This window comes from Oncorhynchus mykiss, chromosome 11 (assembly GCF_013265735.2).
Source record: "Oncorhynchus mykiss isolate Arlee chromosome 11, USDA_OmykA_1.1, whole genome shotgun sequence".
NCBI classification, from domain to species: domain Eukaryota; kingdom Metazoa; phylum Chordata; class Actinopteri; order Salmoniformes; family Salmonidae; genus Oncorhynchus; species Oncorhynchus mykiss.
The window spans coordinates 55722080-55743077 of record NC_048575.1 but is presented as its reverse complement, the minus strand read 5'-3'; the positions used below and the strand labels follow the sequence as shown (position 1 = coordinate 55743077).

The window sequence follows — 20998 nt, the reverse complement described above, 5'->3', positions numbered from 1 at the left end:
ACCTTTGTTTAAAGTTTTTCAATGGCCAACATTTCCATCTGGACCCTAAATGGGAGGATCAAGTGAGGAGCGCACATGCTGTAAGGACATTGAGTCAATATCTAATTGAGGCCTGTCTAGTTTATGTATTTGGAAAGAAAGAGTCATCTTAACTCTACTTCATTAGCACCATAACATCCCTGATGTTCAGCAGGTATAGTGCCTTTAACCCCGCTCTCTGTATACAGTGCCTTTAACCTCTCTCTCTGTATACAGTGCCTTTACCTTCTCTCTGTGTATACAGTGCCTTTACCCTCTCTCTGTGTATACAGTGCCTTTACCCTCTCTCTGTGTATACAGTGCCTTTACCCTCTCTCTGTGTATACAGTGCCTTTACCCTCTCTCTGTGTATACAGTGCCTTTACCCTCTCTCTGTGTATACAGTGCCTTTACCCTCTCTCTCTGTATACAGTACCTTTAACCTCTCTCTGTGTATACAGTGCCTTTACCCTCTCTCTGTGTATACAGTGCCTTTACCCTCTCTCTGTGTATACAGTGCCTTTACCCTCTCTCTCTGTATACAGTACCTTTACCCTCTCTCTCTGTATACAGTACCTTTAACCTCTCTCTCTGTATACAGTGCCTTTACCCTCTCTCTGTCTGTATACAGTGCCTTTACCCTCTCTCTGTGTATACAGTGCCTTCAGAAAGTATTCACACCCCTTTACTTTTTCCACATTTTGTTGTGTTACAGCCTGAATTTAAAAAGGAGCTAATTGAGGTTTTGTGTCACTGGCCTACACACAATACCCCATAATGTCTAAGTGGAATTATGTTTAGACTTTTTTACAAATTAATAAAAAATGAAAAGCTGGAATGTCTTGAGTCAATAATTATTCAACCCCGTCTAATGGCAAGCATAAATAAGTTCCGAAGTAAAAATGTGCTTATCGAGCCGCATAATAAGTTACATGGACTCACTATGTGCAATAATAGTGTTTAACATGATTTTCAATGACTACCTCATCTCTGTACCCCACACATACAGATAATTGTAAGGTCCCTCGGTCGAGCAGTGAATTTCAAAACAAACAGAATCAACCACAAAGACCTGGGAGGTTTTCCAATGTCTCGCAAAGAAGGGCACCTATTGGTAGATGTGTAAAAACAACAAAATGGTGTATCAATACACCCAGTCGCTAAAAGATCTATAGGCGTCCTTCCCAACTCAGTTGCCAGAGAGGAAGGAAACCGCTCAGGGATTTCACCATGAGGCCAATGGTGACTTTAAAACAGTTACAGAGTTTAATGGCTGTGACAGGAAAACTGAGGATGGATCAACAACATTTAAATGACAGAGTGAAAATAAGGAAGCCTGCACAGGATAAAAATATTCAAAAAACATGCATCCTGTTTGCAATAAGTCACTTAAAGTTCATTTCAATTTTTCTGCAGTTTTACTTGTCATGAATACAAAGCGTCATACACTACATTGTCAAAAGTATGTGGACACATGCTCGTCAAACATCTTATTCCACCCTTTGCTGCTATAACAGCCTCCACTCTTCTGGGAAGGCTTCCAATAGATGTTGGAACAATGCTGCGGGGACTTGCTGTAGCATTACATTTTCCCTTCACTGAAACTAGGGGGCATAGCCTAAAACCATGAAAAACAGCCCCAGACCAAACTTTACAGTTGGCACTATGCATTTGGGCAGGTAGCATTCTCCTGGCAATCTGCCAATTCCAGATTCATCAGTTGGACTGCCAGATGGTGAAACGTGATTCATCACTCCAGAGAAAGCGTCTCTACTGCTTCAGAGTCCAACGGCGGCGAGCTTTACACAACTCCAGCCAACTCTTGGCATTGTGCATGTTGATCTTAGGCTTGTGTGCAGCTGCTTGTCCATGGAAACCCATTTCACCCATTTCAAGCTCCTGACGAACAGTTCTTGTGCTGACGTTGCTTCCAGAGGCAGTTTGGAACTCGGTAGTGAGTGTTGCAACCAAGCGGTTGCTTAGCGGTACTGTTCTGTGAGCTTGTGTAGCCCACCACTTCATGGCTGAGCCGTTGTTGCTTCTAGACATTTCCACTTCACAATAACATAACTTACAGCTGACCGGGGCAGCTCTTGCAGAGCAGAGGTTTGACAAACTGACTTGTTGGAAAGGTGGCATCCTGTGATGGTGCCATATTGAAAGTCAATGAGCTCGTCAGTACCAGACATTCTACTGCTTAATGTTTGTCTACGGGGATTGCATGGCCTTGTGCTCGATTTTATATGTAAGTCAGCAACGTGTTTGACTGAAATAGCCAAATTCACTAATTTGAAGGGGTGTCCATACACATTTGGTGCAAATCCAACACTGAGTACCACTCTTCATATATTCAAGCATGGTGGTGGCTGCATAATGTTATGGGTATGCTTGGTTTTTATTGGGGAGGTAAATGGAATAGAGCTAAGCACAGGCAAAATAGTATCTCTCTTTGTATTTTCAAGTAAGTTATCTTAGCGCACTCACCATCTTGAGTGTTATAAACATGTGGAGGCTTGAGTATTTGTTTGTGGCTTGTTTGTCTGTGAGAAGGATTGGGATTAAAAGGCCCTCCCTAGAATTATATATTGTTTCCCAGTGGAATCTTTTGACTGTGCTGTCCTCCTGTCCTGAGGCCTAAAAACATGACAATTTCCACATAAGCTATTTTGTTTCCCACCCACGTGCAAAAAGAATGTGACCAAATGCTTCTACCGTGATGGTTTGTGGACAGCTGAAGCGATCAGTCCCCCAGCGGGAGAGCACAGGGAAGGGACTGGAGGAAATGCAGAGGGGGCCCAAGATAGTACCTGACCATTTGGGTATGAAAACTGTTTGGAGAAAGACAATGCATCATGCTCCCCACCCCACTGGCAATATGTGACTTGTTTCAGGAAACTAGGTGTATATAACGTGTCACTACTTCACACGAGAGGCATTTGAACATAAACATAACTTTTTTTTAATCAAAATGTGTTTTTTGGCAGAAATGCCTTCTGGAACATGTGAACTTAACAACCAACTTGTATGCCATCTGTAAATATGAATACAATTGTTAAATGACGAGCCTAGTTGGTTTAGCCACAGGAAAAGACTGGAACCTTCCAGCTAGCAATGATTGGCTGAGATAATGGATGGGCTGGACATGCCGAGAGAGGAGCTGCGATTGGTCTACCATGTAGAACGCTTCAGTCTGTAACTGAAGGGCTGCTCAGTATGTGTAGGTAATCCTTTCTAACATAACTTTTTTGAAAGATATCACAAATAACTGCAAAAGTGTTCCTCTACACTTTCTGGAGGACAGTTTTGAAATCAGTAGAATTTCCCGGTGGAAGCAGAGTAGGATAGCTAAGGAGGTGAGGAAAATTCTGGCATCTGATATGCGGGTGGAGTCGAAAAGAGAACACTGTTGTATGAAACACCCATCTCTGGATTATATTGTAATGGCTCTCGAGTGGCGCAGCAGTCTAAGGCACTGCATCTAAGTGCTAGAGGCATTATAATAGACCCTGGTTCGATCCCAGGCTGTATCATAACTGGCCGTGATCGGGAGACCCATAGGGCGGCGCATAATTGGCCCAGCGTCGTCCAGGTTAGGGGAGGGTTTGGCCGAGGTAGGCCATCATTGTAAATAAGAATTTGTTATTAACTGACTTGCCTAGTTAATTAAATACAGGCAATCATGGCATCCGTGACAGAGAAGGAGAAGCATGCATCCATGTAAGAGCATCTATCTAGCTACAGTTTCAGGTTTAAACATTTAAGTTAACGCGCATTGTTCCTCCACTTAACTGGCTGGCTCGTTAGCTAACATTAAGTGTATGATCTGTGTAGTAACATTATTCGTATCTCAGAGCCATTTGCATTGCTAGTTATATAGCCTAATGTTAGCTAACTAGCTAGTTAGCTAGCTAATAGTTTATTAGCTTCCTGCAGATTCATGCAGGGTATTAACATTATGAGTTGGGATTACAGTTAATTGTTTAGCTAGCTGGCTAGCTAGCTAGCTACATGTCAAAACAAAAAAGACTCCACTATGCAAGGTACCATTTCATGTGCATGTGAAACTTTGATTTATTTGATATAGTGTGTGTTTACCAGAGACGGTAACGTGAAGAACAACATGACCTTCACCAGAATCAAATTAGGATATAACGTTAGGCCAACGAAAGTGTCCAAGTTCTAAAATGATCCAGTAGAATGCCCTGCTTTTGTTTCGAGACTCACAACCGTAGGCTATTTTCTGTAATTAGCTTGCTATAAACTTTTAAATAATTATCTTGGTATGAGTTTATTTTTCTGTGATAATTAATACAAATTAGCTAAAAGTTATGACGTTGTCAACTATATGATGTGGCAATTATTTGAACTGGCTAGCCAGCTAACTTAACGTTAGCTAACAAGCTAGAAAAAAAAAAGTTTTTTTTTTTATATACTTATATTTTTGTATATACTTATTTTCCACCATAATTTGCAAATAAATTCATAAAAAATCCTACAATGTGATTTTCTGGATTTTTTTCTCATTTTGTCTGTCATAGTTGAAGTGTACCTATGATGAAAATGACAGGCCTCATCTTTTTAAGTGGGAGAACTTGCACAATTGGTGGCTGACCAAATACTTTTTTGCCCCACTGTGTGTGTGTGTGTGTGTGTGTGTGTGTGTGTGTGTGTGTGTGTGTGTGTGTGTATATATATATATATATATATATATATATATATATATATATTGTTTAGAAAGTTGCTTTTAGTTGCCTGGTTTGCTTTATTGACATATACTAAATTCATGTTTTAAAGGATGGGTTTATTGGTGTTAAAATACACCAGTTATACTATTTTGGGCCACCAGGCTGTTGATGCTTGTGAATCCTTAAAATAGATGGGTGGGGCTAAGACTTAAGAGGGTGTGAACTATGCTGAATGGGTATAGACAAAGAAGAGCTCTACGTGTACCAAAACATTCAAGGGCCATTTTCTCAAAAGTTGATCAACTTTCAAAGCATAATTACTTTCACATTGTTCCTCAACTGTAGTGTATGATATACAATTTTCTAGCTCTTAGTCTCTACTTTTATCCAATGTAAAAAACACCATTTCAAATGTTGCTACCTAAGAGCTGGGCGGTCACATATCCAGTCTCTCTCATTCTAGTTGTAATTAAAAATAAAATAAAACCATAAAAACCATCTCTCTTTTGGTTTAAAAAGGGCTCCTAGGGTTTCAACCTTAAATAAAGGTTTTTAAAAAGTTGTACAGCTCATTTATAGTTTCTCTGGCAGTTAACTCATCCCTCTGTGACAGAAAAAACTATTTTCATTACAAAGGAGGAGAGGATAGGAGCAGGAATTGCTAGCTATGTAGTGTAGCTGCCTGGGCCTGAGGCTACAGATGGGAGCTATTTACTCCCTCCCTGTCTCAGTGTTGGGATAAACACAGCTCTGCCCAGTTTTATTTTAAGGCTTACTGCCCAAAAAAAGACCCTCTTTCATAATTACTCTAATTATAATGCTGGGCTTTATTATATTCCATTTGCAGCACTCTACTTCCGATTCCAGAGTGTAAACACCCAAAACTATCCACCCACAAGTCCAGGCAGCCATTACAGTACTGGAATTCAGCCCAAATAAACATTTTTCAGGATTCTATTTCAGTGACTCTATTCCATTTTTTTTCAGCTGTGCTTGTGCAACAAATAGGTAGCCTACGAAAAAGCAACTTAGAAGTTAGCTATCTGAGCTTTACAATAATATAAAAGAGTAGATACTGAGAGCATACAGCAAAATGTCTCCAGGGTTACAAATGCAGCCCTGTCAAGTTAGATCCAGTTAGGCTCACTACATTACATCAAATACAGGGAAATGGGAGGGGGCTACACAGACTACAAAGAGAAAAACTTCAAACACTGGAAAAGTCTCCAGATTATTGCACAGCTACAGAGATCAGGGGAATTAAAGAATTACTGGTCAAATGGAGTGCTTGTTAAATAAATAACTACATCTCATCTCTAGATCCATCTACGGATGTAAATTAATGATAAAAAAGGCCAGCATATGACCCATTTGAAAAGGGTCTGGGATAAGAGCCAGTCAAATATATTGTGGTTCATTTTGACTAGAAAACATGATGAAGAGAAATGTGACACACAAGAAGACATTACATTCATACAGCTACATACATTTAGGTGATGGACTGGCGCCATATATGTGTATATTTTAAAAGAGGCCAGGTGGGAGCCTTACCTTCATCAGGGATGGCAGGCCGGGCCTGGGATGGTAAAATGTGGGCAAGCAAGGCCAGAACCACCAGTGTACTCCGCACCGCCAACATCCTGTGAGGGCCGCTACAGCTGTTGATTGCTCTGTGAATGGAATGCCATCGGGACCGCTGGGGAATCAGCACTGAGCCAGTCACTGTGCCAACCTGGAGGAACAAAAACACCACAAGGTGAAACTGTGCTCACAACTGAGGCATGTCAAACACAAATGCAAAGTTATGAGCCTTTGTTGAGTGCCTTGCATAAAACGAGAGCTTTGAGAGTTAGCGTGCGGAGGAAGAGTAGATGCTGAGCTGTGCTGAAACACTCAGACGGATTTCTCATAAGGGATCTATTGCATTTCATGCCAAACTCACTCATTATTCATGTAAAAACTAACACTGCACAATTGAGCATGAACAAGTACAGCAGATTTTTTAAACAGCATTGTTGGTTAATAAGGTCTTGTAAGTAAGCATTTCATGTAAGGTATAATACACCTGTTGTATACGGCGTTGTATGTGACAAATAAAGTTTGATTAGATTTTTTTTTATTTTCATCGATTTTTGGACAGCATGATTTTGAATTTCAAATGAGGTGGTTTGCATTTTTTGCAAATGCAGATAATCCCAGTGTGATAAGAAAATAGAAACAAATCATGCATCAGATTGTTCAGGTATTACAAAACAAACAAGTGAAATTGTATTACGTAGTTCTATAGTAAGAACAAAAGAAACAAAAAAAAAAGAGGCATGATACATTTTCATGGTCTGTACGTAATAGTATTACTACATACAAACCCTGGGAGGCGAGTTTAAAATGTTTCACTGTCAAACTCATACAGCTAGTCTCTAATTACACAGAGGAAAAAGGTTATTTTAACACACATTGTAACAAAAAGCATTTCTATGCAACAGCATCTAAAAAACCTTTCTTCACAACCAGTAACTTTAAATAAGCGTGTTCTAAAAAAGGCTACAATGAGTGTTAGTCATCTTCTTGCGAAGATACAACAAGGACGATACAATTAAGAATGAAGAGAGGAAACAAAAGGTGAATTCCTATAGGGATTCATGAAAGGCCATAGATAACTGGGCAAGCAGAGCTCATGTCACAGACAGGGGGGATGGGTAATCCCAAGAGCATTGAGAGTTTTGCTCCCCCATGGCTGTCGATGGCATAATGAAGCTGAGGATGTGTCGTAAATAGGCACGCTGCTGTGGGCGACCCTCACATGCACATCTGCTCGCCCCATCACCCTGCAGCATCTGGCCAGGGAGATTAACACTTGCCCCTAATTCCCATAATCCCCCTTTAGGAATTTGTTAAAGGACCCCAAACTCAGGGTTGTTATGTGATACCCCTGTAGAGAGGCAGCCAAGATGTAGTTTCCACACTTACAGATCTATCACCTAACAGTTGGTTTTGGCCCCAACCCCCATTTGTTCTCATGCCTGTCAAGTGGTGTGAAACAAATCCTTGTTGTAGGGTGCAGGCTTCTGAGAACTAGCCAAATTGTTGCATTAAAACAAATCATGAAGTAGGCTATACACAATTAACTTACAGTTTGTCCAAAGTATCAAGCATTAAAAGACATATGGGAATATTAATAATCTCTAGAATGAATCAGCAATAAACGTGAGGAGATATAGGATGTGTCAGTGCATGTGGTAGCAGTCTACATAGTTCACTTATGTAAAAGCAGGTTGGTGTGATCCAGATTCTACAGATCCAAGCAAAACAGAAAATAATCCAATGGAAACATCCAGTGGAGGTCAGGTCATCCCCATGACTCGACAGAGGAATAATGTTCAGTCAATTCTCATGGTCTTCATAACTGTTCTCCACTTAAACATGTTCCTTGTACTGTCATCTAAAGAAATTCAATTTCACTTTCCAAGAATGGCCCAGTGTTCCGGCAGCTGAGTTGGATCAGAGGGTCCCGGGGGATAAAGGAGCTTGGTCATCACAGGCCCGTAAGCAGTGAGTCAGTGCCTGGTCAGGCTCCAAGTATCCACTTCAGCTGCCAGACAGAAGTCCACACAGCCAACCACGTTCCCCGAGCGCGACCACTACACAACCATTTAGACAACGTTTCGTGATGAAGGAACAAATGGGGTCTTCGGGGAGTGAAATATGATGCAGCGGCCCACTTCCAAGTTTGTCAAGTGCAACCTGTGTTTTTACTGTAGGCCTATGCTAAAAACATACCGCACAAGACACACACTAATGGTGAGTGAATGTTTTCTGAATATGACGTCAATCAGAAAAACCCATCACCATTGACAGTTATTTTTAAATTCACATAAAAGGGATAATTGACATGGACAAAGTGTTCAGGCCTTGGTTGTGGTCTGCTCGTCTTTCCTGGAAACTTTGAGAAAAGCACACAAAATAGGAACAAGACATGAAATTAATGTATTCTCAGCATTTCCTATAACTAAGGAGAATAACAGTCATTGACATATTATGCATTGTGAGTCTGCAGCAAAGCTTGACTCGTGTAAAAATATCCTCCTCATCTCATGGATGTTACAAAAGATGTAGCCTCTGACAGTTGACACTAATATTGTTTTTATGGGTCCTTGAAATGGGACCCTAAGGCTGCTTCAATACAATTACACTGAAAGTAAGCAGACATTTATCCAAGTAAAAAAAAACATTTTCTCCCAAACAATAGCTGTGTGGGGGGGGGGGGGGGGGGGGGGTCACTGCTCATCGTGTCACATAGCCTCCACTGCATTTACGATCACACTGAATCCACACTGAGCCACACTAGTTGAGACAGAGATGATGGATGGATCAATGAGCAATGAAGTTTACACAAGACTGGTGAGTTCTGCAAAAACAACACTTTTGTAGAGAGACACAGAAATCTGAAGATAAAACGTGAAGTTATTAAGAAATCAGAATGCTCTGCCTTCACATTGACAATGAAAAGTTATGGTGCATTTATTTTCCTTCCCACCCAAACATGCAGAGACAGGGTATAAGCTCAAGCATGGCCCCGTAATTACTGTTCACTGTATCCACCAATCCATGCATGAAATTCCTTAGCTCTCCGTTTGATTCTGTAGTCAAACCCCACTAATTTTTCCACTCCCAGCGCCAGTCTACTGTGCAGATTCACCAAGCTTCTCTCCATGGGGGTTCAAGTTGAAGTTTTATTAGTCGTATGGACATGAAGAACCAAAACAACAATAGGAGAGCACTCCGGTGAATAAACTTAACTAAACCTATTTGTATTGCCTCACAAATTTTGGGGTATGAGTCCGTCTTCAGCATGCATAGGAGGCAATGTTATGACAACAATACAGGCCACACACAGGTGGGCATAACAGGTGGGCATAGTTGTGGGGGAAACACACACGCACAGTATATTGTGATGTTAAAGCCTATAGGAGGGTATATTTGGCCTACAAATGTATAGCCTTCCACAAAAAACAAGAATAAGGAACATAACTCATTGAGACCTGCTGGGGCAAGATTTCCCAAGTGGTCTAACCAATATGTCTCTCTTTGGAGAAGTCATTTATCCCAATCTCCTCCCCTACATGGCATCTTCACCATTTCAATTCCCATATAACGCAAGGTACTTAGTTCAAGATTATGGCTATTGAAATGCGAGGTTGCAAATGGAGCTCTTATGCTCAAAACTCCTTGTCTTCAGTTCCCGTTTGGCCTTTCCCACATAATAAAAATAGAAGATCAAATCAAATGTATTTGTCACATGCACCGAATACAACAGGTATCAACTTCACAGTGAAATGCTTACTTACAAGCCATTGTCCAACAATGGATTTAAAAAAAAGGAAATAGTAACAATAAAATAACAATGCTATATACAAGGTAGGTAGGGGTAAAAGTGACTACACAATCAGGATAGACAGAGTAGGAGCAGCGTATGTGAAAAGTGTGTAAGTGTGTCGACATGGACAGTACCAGACAAAAGTTTGGACACCTACTGATTTTACTTTATTTTTACTATTTTCAAAAATTGTAGAATAATCGCACTTGTTGGCTTCGCTCTGCGGTCCAACTCATCTGGGTTGAGGTCGGGTGATTGTGGAGGCCAGGTCACCTGATGCAGCACTCCATCACTCTCCTTCTTGGTCAAATATCACTTACACAGCATGGAGGTGTATTAGGTCATTGTCATGTTGAAAAATAAATGAGAGTCCCACTAAGCTTAAACCAGCTGGGATGGTGTATCGCTGCAGAATGCTGTGTAACCATGCTGCTTACATTTTCCTAGAATTCTAAATAAATCAGACAGTGTCCCCAGCAAAGCATCCCAACACCATCACACCTCCATGCTTCACGGTGGGAACCACACATGCAGAGATCAGCCGTTCATCTAATCTGCGTCTCACAAACACATGGCTGCTGGAACCAAAAATCTAAAATTTGGACTCATCAGAACCAAAGGACAGATTTCCACCAGTCTAGTGTCCATTGCTCATGTTTCTTGGCCCAAGCAAGTCTCTTTTTCTTATTGGTGTCCTTTAGTAGTGGTTTCTTTGCAGCAATCTGGCCATGAAGGCCTGATTCACGCAGTCTCCTCTGAACAGTTGATGTTGAGATGTGTCTTGAACTCTGTGAAGCATTTATTTGGGTGCAGTTAACTCTAATGGACTTATTAACTCTGGGTCTTCCTTTCCTGTGGCGGTCCTCATGAAAGCCAGTTTCATCATAGCCATTGATGGTTTTTGCAGGTGCACTCAAAGTTCTTGAAATTGTCTTAAAAGTAATGATGGACTGTCACATTTATTTTTGCTTATTTGAGCTGTTCATGCCATAATATAGATTTGGTCTTTTACCAAATAGGGCTCTCTTCTGTATACCACCCCTACCTTGTCACAACACAACTGATTGGCTCAAACGCATTAAGAAGGAAAGAAATTCCACAAATTAACTTTTAACAAGGCACTCCTGTGAATTGAAATGCATTCCAGGTGACTACCTCATGAAGCTGGTTGAGAGAATGCCAAGAGCGTGCAAAGCTGCCATTAAGGCAGAGGGTGGCTACTTTGAAGAATCTCAAATATATTTGGATTTGTTTAACACTTTTTTGGTTACTACATGATTCCATATGGCTTATTTCACATATAGTAAAAAAAATATACAAAAACCCTGGAATGAGTAGCTGTGTCCAAACTTCTGACTGGTACTGGTATGTGAAAGTGTGTGTGGTGTCAATATGCATGTGTGTGTTTTATGTTTGAGCGTATGTGTGAGCGTGTGTATGTTGGTTTAGTATATGTGAGAGTGTGGGTAGAGTCTGGAGAGTGTGCATACAGCAAGTTTTTTTTTTAAAGAGTGCAAAAGAAAAAGGAGTTCAATACAAATATTCCGGGTAACCATTTGATTAACTGTTCAGCAGTCTTATGGCTTTGGGGTAGAAGCTGTTCATGAGCCTTTTGGACCCCAGACTAAACCCTCCAGTACCACTTGCCATGCGGTAGCAGAGAGAACAGCCCATGAATTGGGTAGCTGGAGTCTGAACAGTTTTAGGGCCTTCCTCTGACACCGCCTGGTATAGAGGTCCTGGATGGCAGGGAGTGCCTTGCAGTTAGTTGTCAACCAGTTGCCATTCCAAAGTGTGATGCAGCCAGTCAAAATGCTCGCAATGGTGCAGCAGTAGAACTTTGAGGATCTGAGGGCCTATGACAAATATTTTCAGCCTCCTGAGGGGGAAGAGGCATAGTCGTGCCCTCTTCATGACTGTGTTGGTGTGTTTGGACCATGATAGGTCCTTAGTGATGTAGACACAGAGGAACTTGAAGCTTTCGACCCACTCCACTACAGCACAGTCGATGCGAACGGGGGCGTGCTCGGCCCTCCATTTTCTGTAGTCCACAATCAGCTCTTTTGTCTTGCTGACATTGAGGGAGAGGTTGTCGTCCTGGCACCACTCCTGCCAGGTTTCTGACCTAATTCCTGTAGGCCGTCTCATCGTCATCGGTGATCAGGCCGACCACCGTTGTGTCGTCGGGCAAGCTTAATGATGGTATTGGAGTCATGCAAGACCACGTAGTCGTGGGTGAAGAAGGAGTAGAAGAGGGGACTAAGCATGCCCATCTGAGAGGCCCCCGTGTTGAGGGTTAGCATGGCGGATGTGTTGTTGCCTACCCTTACCACCTGGGGATGGGCCATAAAGAAGTCTTGGATTCAGTTGCAGAGGGAGGTGTTTAATCCCAGGGTCCTTAGTTTAGTGATGAGCTTGGAGGGCACTACAGTGTTGAAGACTGAGCTGTAGTCAATGAACAGCATTCTCAAGTAGGTGTTCCTTTTGTCCATGTGGGAAAGGGCAGTGTGAAGTACAATAGAGATTGCGTCATCTCTAGATCTGTTGGGGCGATATGCAAATTGGAATGGATCCAGGGTGTCTGGGATGATGGTGTTGATGTGAGCCATGATCAGCCTTTGAAAGCATTTCATGGCTACAGATGTTCGCTCTAAGGGGTGATGGTCATTTAGACATGTTACCTTGGCATTCTTGGGCACAGAGACAAACTTCCGGTTTGAGTTTTTAAGCAGGAATCAGGGGGATAGAGTTATGGTCAGATTTACCAAATAGAGGGCGAGGGAGAGATTCGTATGCATCTCTATGCGTGGAGTAGTGATCTACAGTTTTTCGCCTCTAGTTGCACAGGTGACATGCTGGTAGAAATTAGGTAAAATGGATTTCAGTTTTCCTACATTAAAATTACCGGCCACTAGGAGCGCTGCCTCTGGGTGAGCATTTTCTTGTTTGCTTATGGCACCATACAGCTTGTTGAGGGCGGTCTTAGTGCCAGCATCAGTTTATGGTGGTAAATAGACCACTAAGTAAATAGTATTATCTACAGCTTATCAAGAGGTATTCTCCTGATTGGAGCAGAAACTCGAAACTTCATTAATATTAGAGATCGAGCACCAGCTGTTAACAAGAGACAGCCCCCCGCAACCTTACCTGAATCGGCCGTTCTGTCCTGCCGATGTATAGAAAAACAGCTGTGTATATGTTTTCCATGTTCAGCCATGACTCTGAAAAACACTGGATATTACAGTTCTTCAGATCACGTTGATAGGATAGTCTCAAACGGCGCTCGTCTAGTTTATTCTCCAATGACTGCACGTTCGTCAATGGAACGGAGGCTAGAGGTGGTTTATCCACTTGCCAACGTAGACTCGTCAGGTATCCTGCACGCCAGACTCTAACGCCTTTTTTTTTTGAGTGTCAGGGATTTGGGCCTGGTCCTGGATGAGCAGTTTGTTCTTCGCTTCCGACTCATTGAAATAGAGATCTTCATCCAAATCGAGGATAGTGATCCCTGTTGATGTCCAGAAGCTCTTTACAGTCATAGGAAACGATGGCGGGAACTTTTTATGTACATAAAAAGGTAAGATCAGCAGAAAAAAACTCCACAAAATAACACAATTTGTCAGGAGCCCGTAAAAAGACTGCTGTGTCATTCAATTAGAGGAACACTTAAGGAGATATACAACATATTTAAAGTTACAGGTTATTCAACCTCAAACCTTTATCCTGTCACCCGAATGGAATGGATAAGAGAGCTCCCTCAGATCATGCCATAACAGTGAACGTAGTTGTGACAGGGGAAATTGCCACCTAGAATGATAGACATGAAATGCTATGCTTTTTTGGGGACCTTAAGCAAGTCCTTAAATTTGGGGGTCTTTTACAGGAAAAACCTCAGGACGGATTCAAACGCTTTACCAAAACTGGGGTCACTGTGAAATAATGCGCCAATTTCTATTAACGGGGCGGCAGGGTAGCCTAGTGGTTAGAGCGTTGGACTAGTAACCGGAAGGTTGAAAGTTCAAACCCCCGAGCTGACAAGGTACAAATCTGTCGTTTTGCCCCTGAACAGGCAGTTAACCCACTGTTCCTAGGACGTCATTGAAAATAAGAATTTGTTATTTAACTGACTTGCCTAGTAAAATAAATAAAAATTAACCACTTCCTTGATCGACCAGGAAATGGGACTGTAGGTGGACAACAAAGTTGCAGAGGGAGGAATTCCTTTCAAGTGGTTGCAGTAATGCATTGTAATGTGTGTGTGCGGCATGTATGACTGCCTTCAGAAAGTATTCATACTCCTTGACTTATTCCATATTATCTTGTTACAGCCTGAATTCAAAATTGATTAAATATATTCTCACCCATCTACACACAACACCCCATAATGACAAAGTGAAAATATGCTAGAAACCTTTACGCATTTATTTACAATTTATTACAGAAATATCCCATTTACAAAAGTATTCAAACCCCTGAGTCAAACCCCTGAATCACCTGTGAGTCTTTCTGGGTACATTTCTAAGAGCTTTCCACACCTGGATTGTACAATAGTTGCACATTATTCTTTCGAAAATTCTTTAAGCTCTGTCAAGTTGGTTGTCGATCACTGCTAGACAGCCATTTTTAAGTCTTTCCATAGATTTTCAAATCAATTTAAGTCCAAACTAACTAGGCCACTCAGGAACATTCAATGTACTATTTGGTATGTAACTCCAGTGTAGATTTGCCCATGTGTTTTAGGTTATTGTCATGCTGAAAGGTGAATTTGTCTACCAGTGTCTTTTGGAAAGCAGACAGAACCAAGTTTTCCTCTAGGATTTTGCCTGTGCTTAGCTCTGTTCTGTTTTATCCCAAATCCCTCCCTAGTCCTTGCCGATTACTTTTATACCCTTATTTTACCAGGTAAGTTGAATGAGAACACATTCTCATTTACAGCAACGACCTGGGGAATAGTTACAGGGGAGAGGAGGGGGGATGAATAAGCCAAATAGAAGTTCGGGATGATTAGGTAGCCATGATGGTATGAGGGCCAGATTGGGAATTTAGCCAGGACACGGGGGTTAACAACCCTACTCTTACAATAAGTGCCATGCGATCTTTAGCTACCACAGATAGTCCGGACACCAGTTTAACGTCCCATCCGAAAGAAGGCACCTTATATAGAGCAATGCCCCCAATCACTGCCCTGGGGAATTGGGATAATTATTTATTTTTTAGACCAGAGGAAAGAGTGCCTCCTAAGGACCTTCCAACACCACTTCCAGCAGCATCTGGTCTGCCATCCAGGGACCAACCCTGCTTAGCTTCAGAGAGAAGCCATCAGTGGGATGTAGGGTGTTATGTTGCTGGCTAAAGCATACCCATAACATGATGCAGCCACCACCATGCTTGACAATATGAATGTGGTACTCAGTGATGTGTTGCTGAATTTGGATTTCCAAACATAATGCTTTGTATTCAGGACAAAGATAATTTATTTGCCAGTTTATATTGCAGTTTTACTTTAGTGCCTTAATGCAAACAGGATGCATGTTTTGGAATAGTTGTATTCCTTACAGGCTTCCCCTTTTCACTCTGTCAATTAGGTTAGTATTGTGGAGTAACTACAATATTGTAGATCCATCCTCAGTTCTCATATTACATCCATAAAACTCTGTAACCATTTTAGTCACCATTGGCCTCATGGTGAAATCCCTGAGTGGTTTCCTTCCTCTCCGGCAACTGAGTTAGGAAGGACGCCTGTATCTTTGTAGTGACTGGGTGTATTGATACACCATCCAAACTGTAATTAATAATTCACCTTGCTCAAAGGGATATTCAATGTCTGCATTGTATGTTTGTTTTACCTATCTACCAATAGATGCTCTGCTTTGCAAGAAAACCTCCCTGGTCTTCGTGGTTGAATTTGTGTTTGCAATTCACTTTCTCGACTGAGGGGCTTACAGATAAATGTATGCTTGGGGTACAAAGAGGTGGTAGTGATTAAAAAAGTCATGTTAAACACTATTGCATACAGAGTGAGTCCATGCAACTTATTGGGACTTAAGCTCATTTTTACTCTTGAACTTATTTAGGCTTGCCATAACAAAAGGGGTTGAATATTTATTGACTCAAGAAATGTCAGCTTCTCATTTTGTATTAATTTGTAAAATCAGAATTCCATTTTGACATAATGGGCAATTGTGTGTAGGCCAGTGACACAAGATCTATATTTAACCCATTTAAAACGCAGGCTGTAACAACAAAATGTGGAAAAAGTCAAGGGGTGTGAATACTTTCTGAAGGCATTGTATGTCTAGGTGCGTGTGTGTGCTAAGGTGCAGGGAGTCAGTGCAGGTGCTCAGATCAACCCGATAGTAAGGGAGTGAACAGCTTGTGGCTGGGTCCTTGATGATGCTATTGGGCTTCCTCAGGCACCATTTTGTGTAGATGTCTTGGATGGGTGGGAACACGACCACAGTGACATACTGAACCTTCTTCACCACCCGCTGGAGGGCCTTGCGGTCATGGACAGAGCAATTCCCGTACCAGGCTGTGATGCAACTGGTCAGGACACTCTCGATGGTGCAGTAGTAGTATTTGGAGAGGACCTGGCTGGCATGCCAAATTTCTTCAGCCACTTTAGGAAGTAAAGGCACTTTTGCGCCCTCCCGACAAGAGTGGTGGTGTTGTTGGTCCATGTCAAATCCTCGGTGATGTGGACTTTCTCAACTGCAGGCCCATTGATATGGACCAGGGCGTATTCCCTCCTCTTCTTCCTGTAGTCAACAATCAACTCCTTTGTTTTGCTGATGTTGAGGGAGAGGTTGTTGTCCTGGCACCACAATGCCAGTTCACTTACCTTCTCCCTATAGGCTGACTCGTTGTTGTTGGTTTTCATGCCTACAACCATGTTGTTGTCTGTTCAATTTTGAGGACTTAAATGTGTCAAATACACCCAGTTATGATGCTTTCACATGACGGCAGCAGTCACATTTGTTAGGTCCTTCGATTTTTCCCAAGTGTACAACTATTTTTAGTTGTTATGCACACTCATTATTGTATTGCAGCTGATCTCCATTTCAAAAGATGTGTAACTTCAGTCTATTTTTTCATATACACAGAGTAAACCAAACATTAGACTACCATACCCCATTCAAAAGGCATTTAAATATTTTGTCTTGCCCATTCACCCTCTGAGAAGCACACATATATAATCCATGTCTCAATTGTCTCCGGGCTTAAAAATCCTTATTTAACCTGTCCCCTCCCCTTCATCTACACTGATTGAAGTGGATTTAACAAGTTACGTCAATAAGGGATCATAACTTTCACCTGTATTCACCTAGTCAGTGTCCTTAATGTTTTGTAAACTCAGTGTAAGTTATACATAATCTACATTCGAGAACATATAGCTAAATTATTTAACGCCACAACTTTCCACATCAACAGCAAGCAACAATAATGATGTGCCAACCCAGCAGCCCAGTAAATTAGAGGGCAGGAAAACTCTTAACTCCCTTTCCTACAGCTCAACAGAACAACTGTTTTCCTGGTGAACTCCTTAAGGGAATGCCTCTTAGCTCAACCATCCATTCTCTCCCTCTCATTTCAAACCAACTTGGAGTAACATTTTAGGGTGCATTGACACTATCCATTCGTACCCTGCTTCCAAAGAAAGGCAACATCAGCAACACTAAAATTGAGAAAGCGGGCTTTAGGGACGGACCGTTGATTTCATATAGTGAGTTTCACTGAGGTGTGTACTACAGAAAGTGAAGGGAGAAATGTTCCTTGCAACACATAGGCCAAAAGGATGATACCCAGATGGAGTGTCATGGACATTATCCTTTACCTTAATTCACATAGCAAGAGATGGTAGATCTCAGTCAGTTGTTTTCAAGAAGAGTCACAAGTAAGGATTAATCGGCAAACAGCACAGTCACCTGTTTGCATTGTATATGCTATTCTCCCAGTAAGTATGTACCCCTACCTGGGATTGACAACAGAGGGGCCGAAATCAAAACCTGTAACTGAAACCTCTAAGCAGTGTTCTTGTACAGCAAGAAAGCCTAATTCAATCAATAAGTATTTGAGAGCATGTTTGTAAGTGGCTCTGGTTGAGAGCGTATGCTAAATGTAAATGTTTGTTTCGCACTTAACACTTTTTTTGTGTACATTCAACATGTGCATTCTTGCCACTGCATGTCATTTTTGACTGAGCTCATTCTCAAAAACCCGTTTATAGTTTTCTTGTTTTTGTTTAACAGAACACCTCTGGAGTACTGAAGCATCTTTCCCCTAAAAACTATCCAAAGATGCTGAACCTGAGGGAGATGGACTATGATGGTGTAGTGACTTGGCTGGTGTAAATCAGGATTCTTCCCTCTTGAAAAGATTGGAGATGTTAGGATGGGTGATGACTTCATTACTCCACTGGAAATGTTGCAGAGAAAAGAAGTGATGTGCTATATATAGAGAGAGCAGGGGCGTGGTGGTCCCCTTCGTCTGATTTCTTCTAAAGCAAAAGGTGACCCATCTACCTTTAAAGTATGACACCCTCTCATTTTTTAAAGGTAAGGGCACCGACTTCCAATCTCGCTGGTGTAAATGAACCATGCTAAGGAAACTAAAACTGTTCTTCAGACATTCATTTCAGATGATTGGCTATTTTGAAGATGCACTCAAGCAAATTATTGCGCAAAAGTGTTTTATGTCAAAACAAGCACCGACTTGTATTTGTAATTTGTCAGTAACATAGGTGAGGGAGGAAAAGGCTATAGAATATATTTGGTAAAGCTTGGGAATGACAAACAATGATCAAATCAAACATTAGAAAGAAAACAGAGTAAAATACATTGCATAGCCACCATGCCCTAACATTTCTTGATTTAAAATGCAAACGATGCACAACCCTATGCCAAATGTATTTACATTTTGCATGTCACACTGACCTAGGGTCATTTGAATCCTAATGTAAGTTTATGTGTGGGCTAATTGAAGAGATCAAGCAGGAAAGTCACAATAAATTCCAACAAATACTGACAACTTTAATGTTATCTCTCTAAGTGTTAGCAGTGGTGACTGAGCGCCCACAGATGGCAAATCAATCGCCCCCCACTCTTCCCAACCAATGAAGCACATGAAAAACAAATTAAAATATAAAAATACCACCAAATGTTAATAAATTGTCAACCGACTTCACAAGAGGGAAAACAAAATTCTAAAATCTGTGAAAAAGGGGGAAAGAAAAGCTCTAGTCGCGTCATTAGTGTCAGGGTTTGTTTCCAAACTAGAAACACATGCCCTCTAAGGACTCCATATAGGAGGGGGGTCTAGTGCTACTACAGACTGTAAAAAACACAAACAAAATGTCCTTGCTGAGACCTGTGTGTATCTGTCAAAATGTGGATACCTGATACAGATCTAAATCATGCTAGATACCTCCCTAAAAGTTATTCTAACCGCACGCTCTGTGCCGAACATGTAGCCTTAATAAGTAATGATTCCAATTCCCACCTTGGAAAAAACCTACCTTCTTGAGGGTCGACGAAACAGCCAGCGTAGAAAAATGTCGTACTCAGAGTGCGAGATTTGATGTTAAAACTTTACAAAAGCTTGAATATCCAACGTCGTTAACTTTAGCCCGTAAAGACGCTCCAGTATTAAGAGGAAACTTTTAGAAGAGATTTGCCTTTACCCACGTTTACCCTACTTGCCTAAAATAAAATAAAATCCGCAAGGCATCAAGAGAAAAATCGCTCCTGAGAAAAGCGTGCCCCAATCCCAGATCATAGAACTCAAAATGTCAGTAGCTACGTAGAAAGAGGAAAACATTTAGCATAGGCCTACATCGGCTACAATAAAATATGATTAAGTCTAGTTGTACTTTTGTCACAATTCTCCCCTACTCCAGTTCTAATAGATTTTAGAATCGATAGAAGATCCGTTCGTCTTTTATCATTAATCCATTTATTCACGAGAAAAAGCAAACCGGCTCAAATATTCCTTTACTATGATTTTACTGTCCGATAGACCAGAGGGTAAATGTATAAAAAATAAAAAATAATTGTGCGCTCATGCCTATCTAACTTCTCTCGACTCAGGCTTCTCCTCACCACCCCGGGTCAAATGACTGCATAGACAACGAGATTCCGGACTCGTGGAAGCCTTCCCCCCTAGCATCGCATAGCAAATGCCTTTTCGCATCACTCGGATTGAAGAAACCTGGCTCCCCCTGCCATCCCATCCACAACACCGCTGTAGCGTACCCATAGAGGACTATAGTGTCCAAAAAACTATTTTAGCATGGACAGCGCCATTGATACTACGATGTGCCAGATGTTAATTACATTTTTTAAAAACATTTATTTAACTAGGCAAGTCAGTTAAGAAAAAAATCTTATTTACAATGACGGCCTACCTGCCTTGTTCAGGGGGAGAATGAAAGATTTTGTAACTTGTCAGCTCGGGGATTCGATCCAGAAACTTTCCGGTTATTGACCCAACACTCTAACCACTAGGCTACCTGCCGCACCAAAATATCTATTTGTGAAATTGACTTGTCATTTCAATAAGCATAGGCTACTGAATAAAATCTGGGTTTATGATTGTAATTCAACTTTGCCATGAGTTACTGAGCTAGATGCAGGTAGTTTATAGCCCCCGATAGGCCTACATCTAATTTCAGGGTCCACAATAATACTGACAATAAATATGGAGAATGATACATTTGCGATGGAGCTGTGACCATGATCACAATTCATAACTTCCAATTAATGAACTAAACATGGTCATGAATAATTGCATAATAACACAAGGCTACAACAACAATCAACTTAAATTATAGGCTATTTATTAAATCAGTTTGCCAGCTCCAGGTAGGCTACACAAGTGGCACAAATTGATTTGCAATGACTCCAGCGATATCATAATGTCAACA

At 41.3% G+C, this 20998-nt stretch overlaps 1 protein-coding gene across 8 annotated transcripts in view; it reads right to left on the bottom strand.

Annotated features, from left to right (window-relative positions):
• Positions 1-20326, bottom strand: part of fgfr1a (fibroblast growth factor receptor 1a) — a 40944-nt gene extending 20618 nt beyond the window's left edge. For 5 of the 8 annotated variants that reach the window (XM_021621443.2, XM_021621446.2, XM_021621445.2 and 2 more), the window contains exons 1-2: positions 19592-20326; positions 6255-6435 (exon numbers count right to left, since the gene is read on the bottom strand). In XM_021621443.2, coding sequence (XP_021477118.1) covers positions 6255-6342 — 88 coding nt within the window. In that variant the 5' untranslated portion in view covers positions 6343-6435; positions 19592-20326. Of the gene's footprint in view, positions 1-6254; positions 6436-19575 lie in introns of all 8 variants that reach the window. The other 3 variants (XM_021621444.2, XM_021621448.2, XM_036935832.1) reach the window with 2 other exon arrangements.
• Positions 20327-20998: the final 672 nt, after the last annotated feature.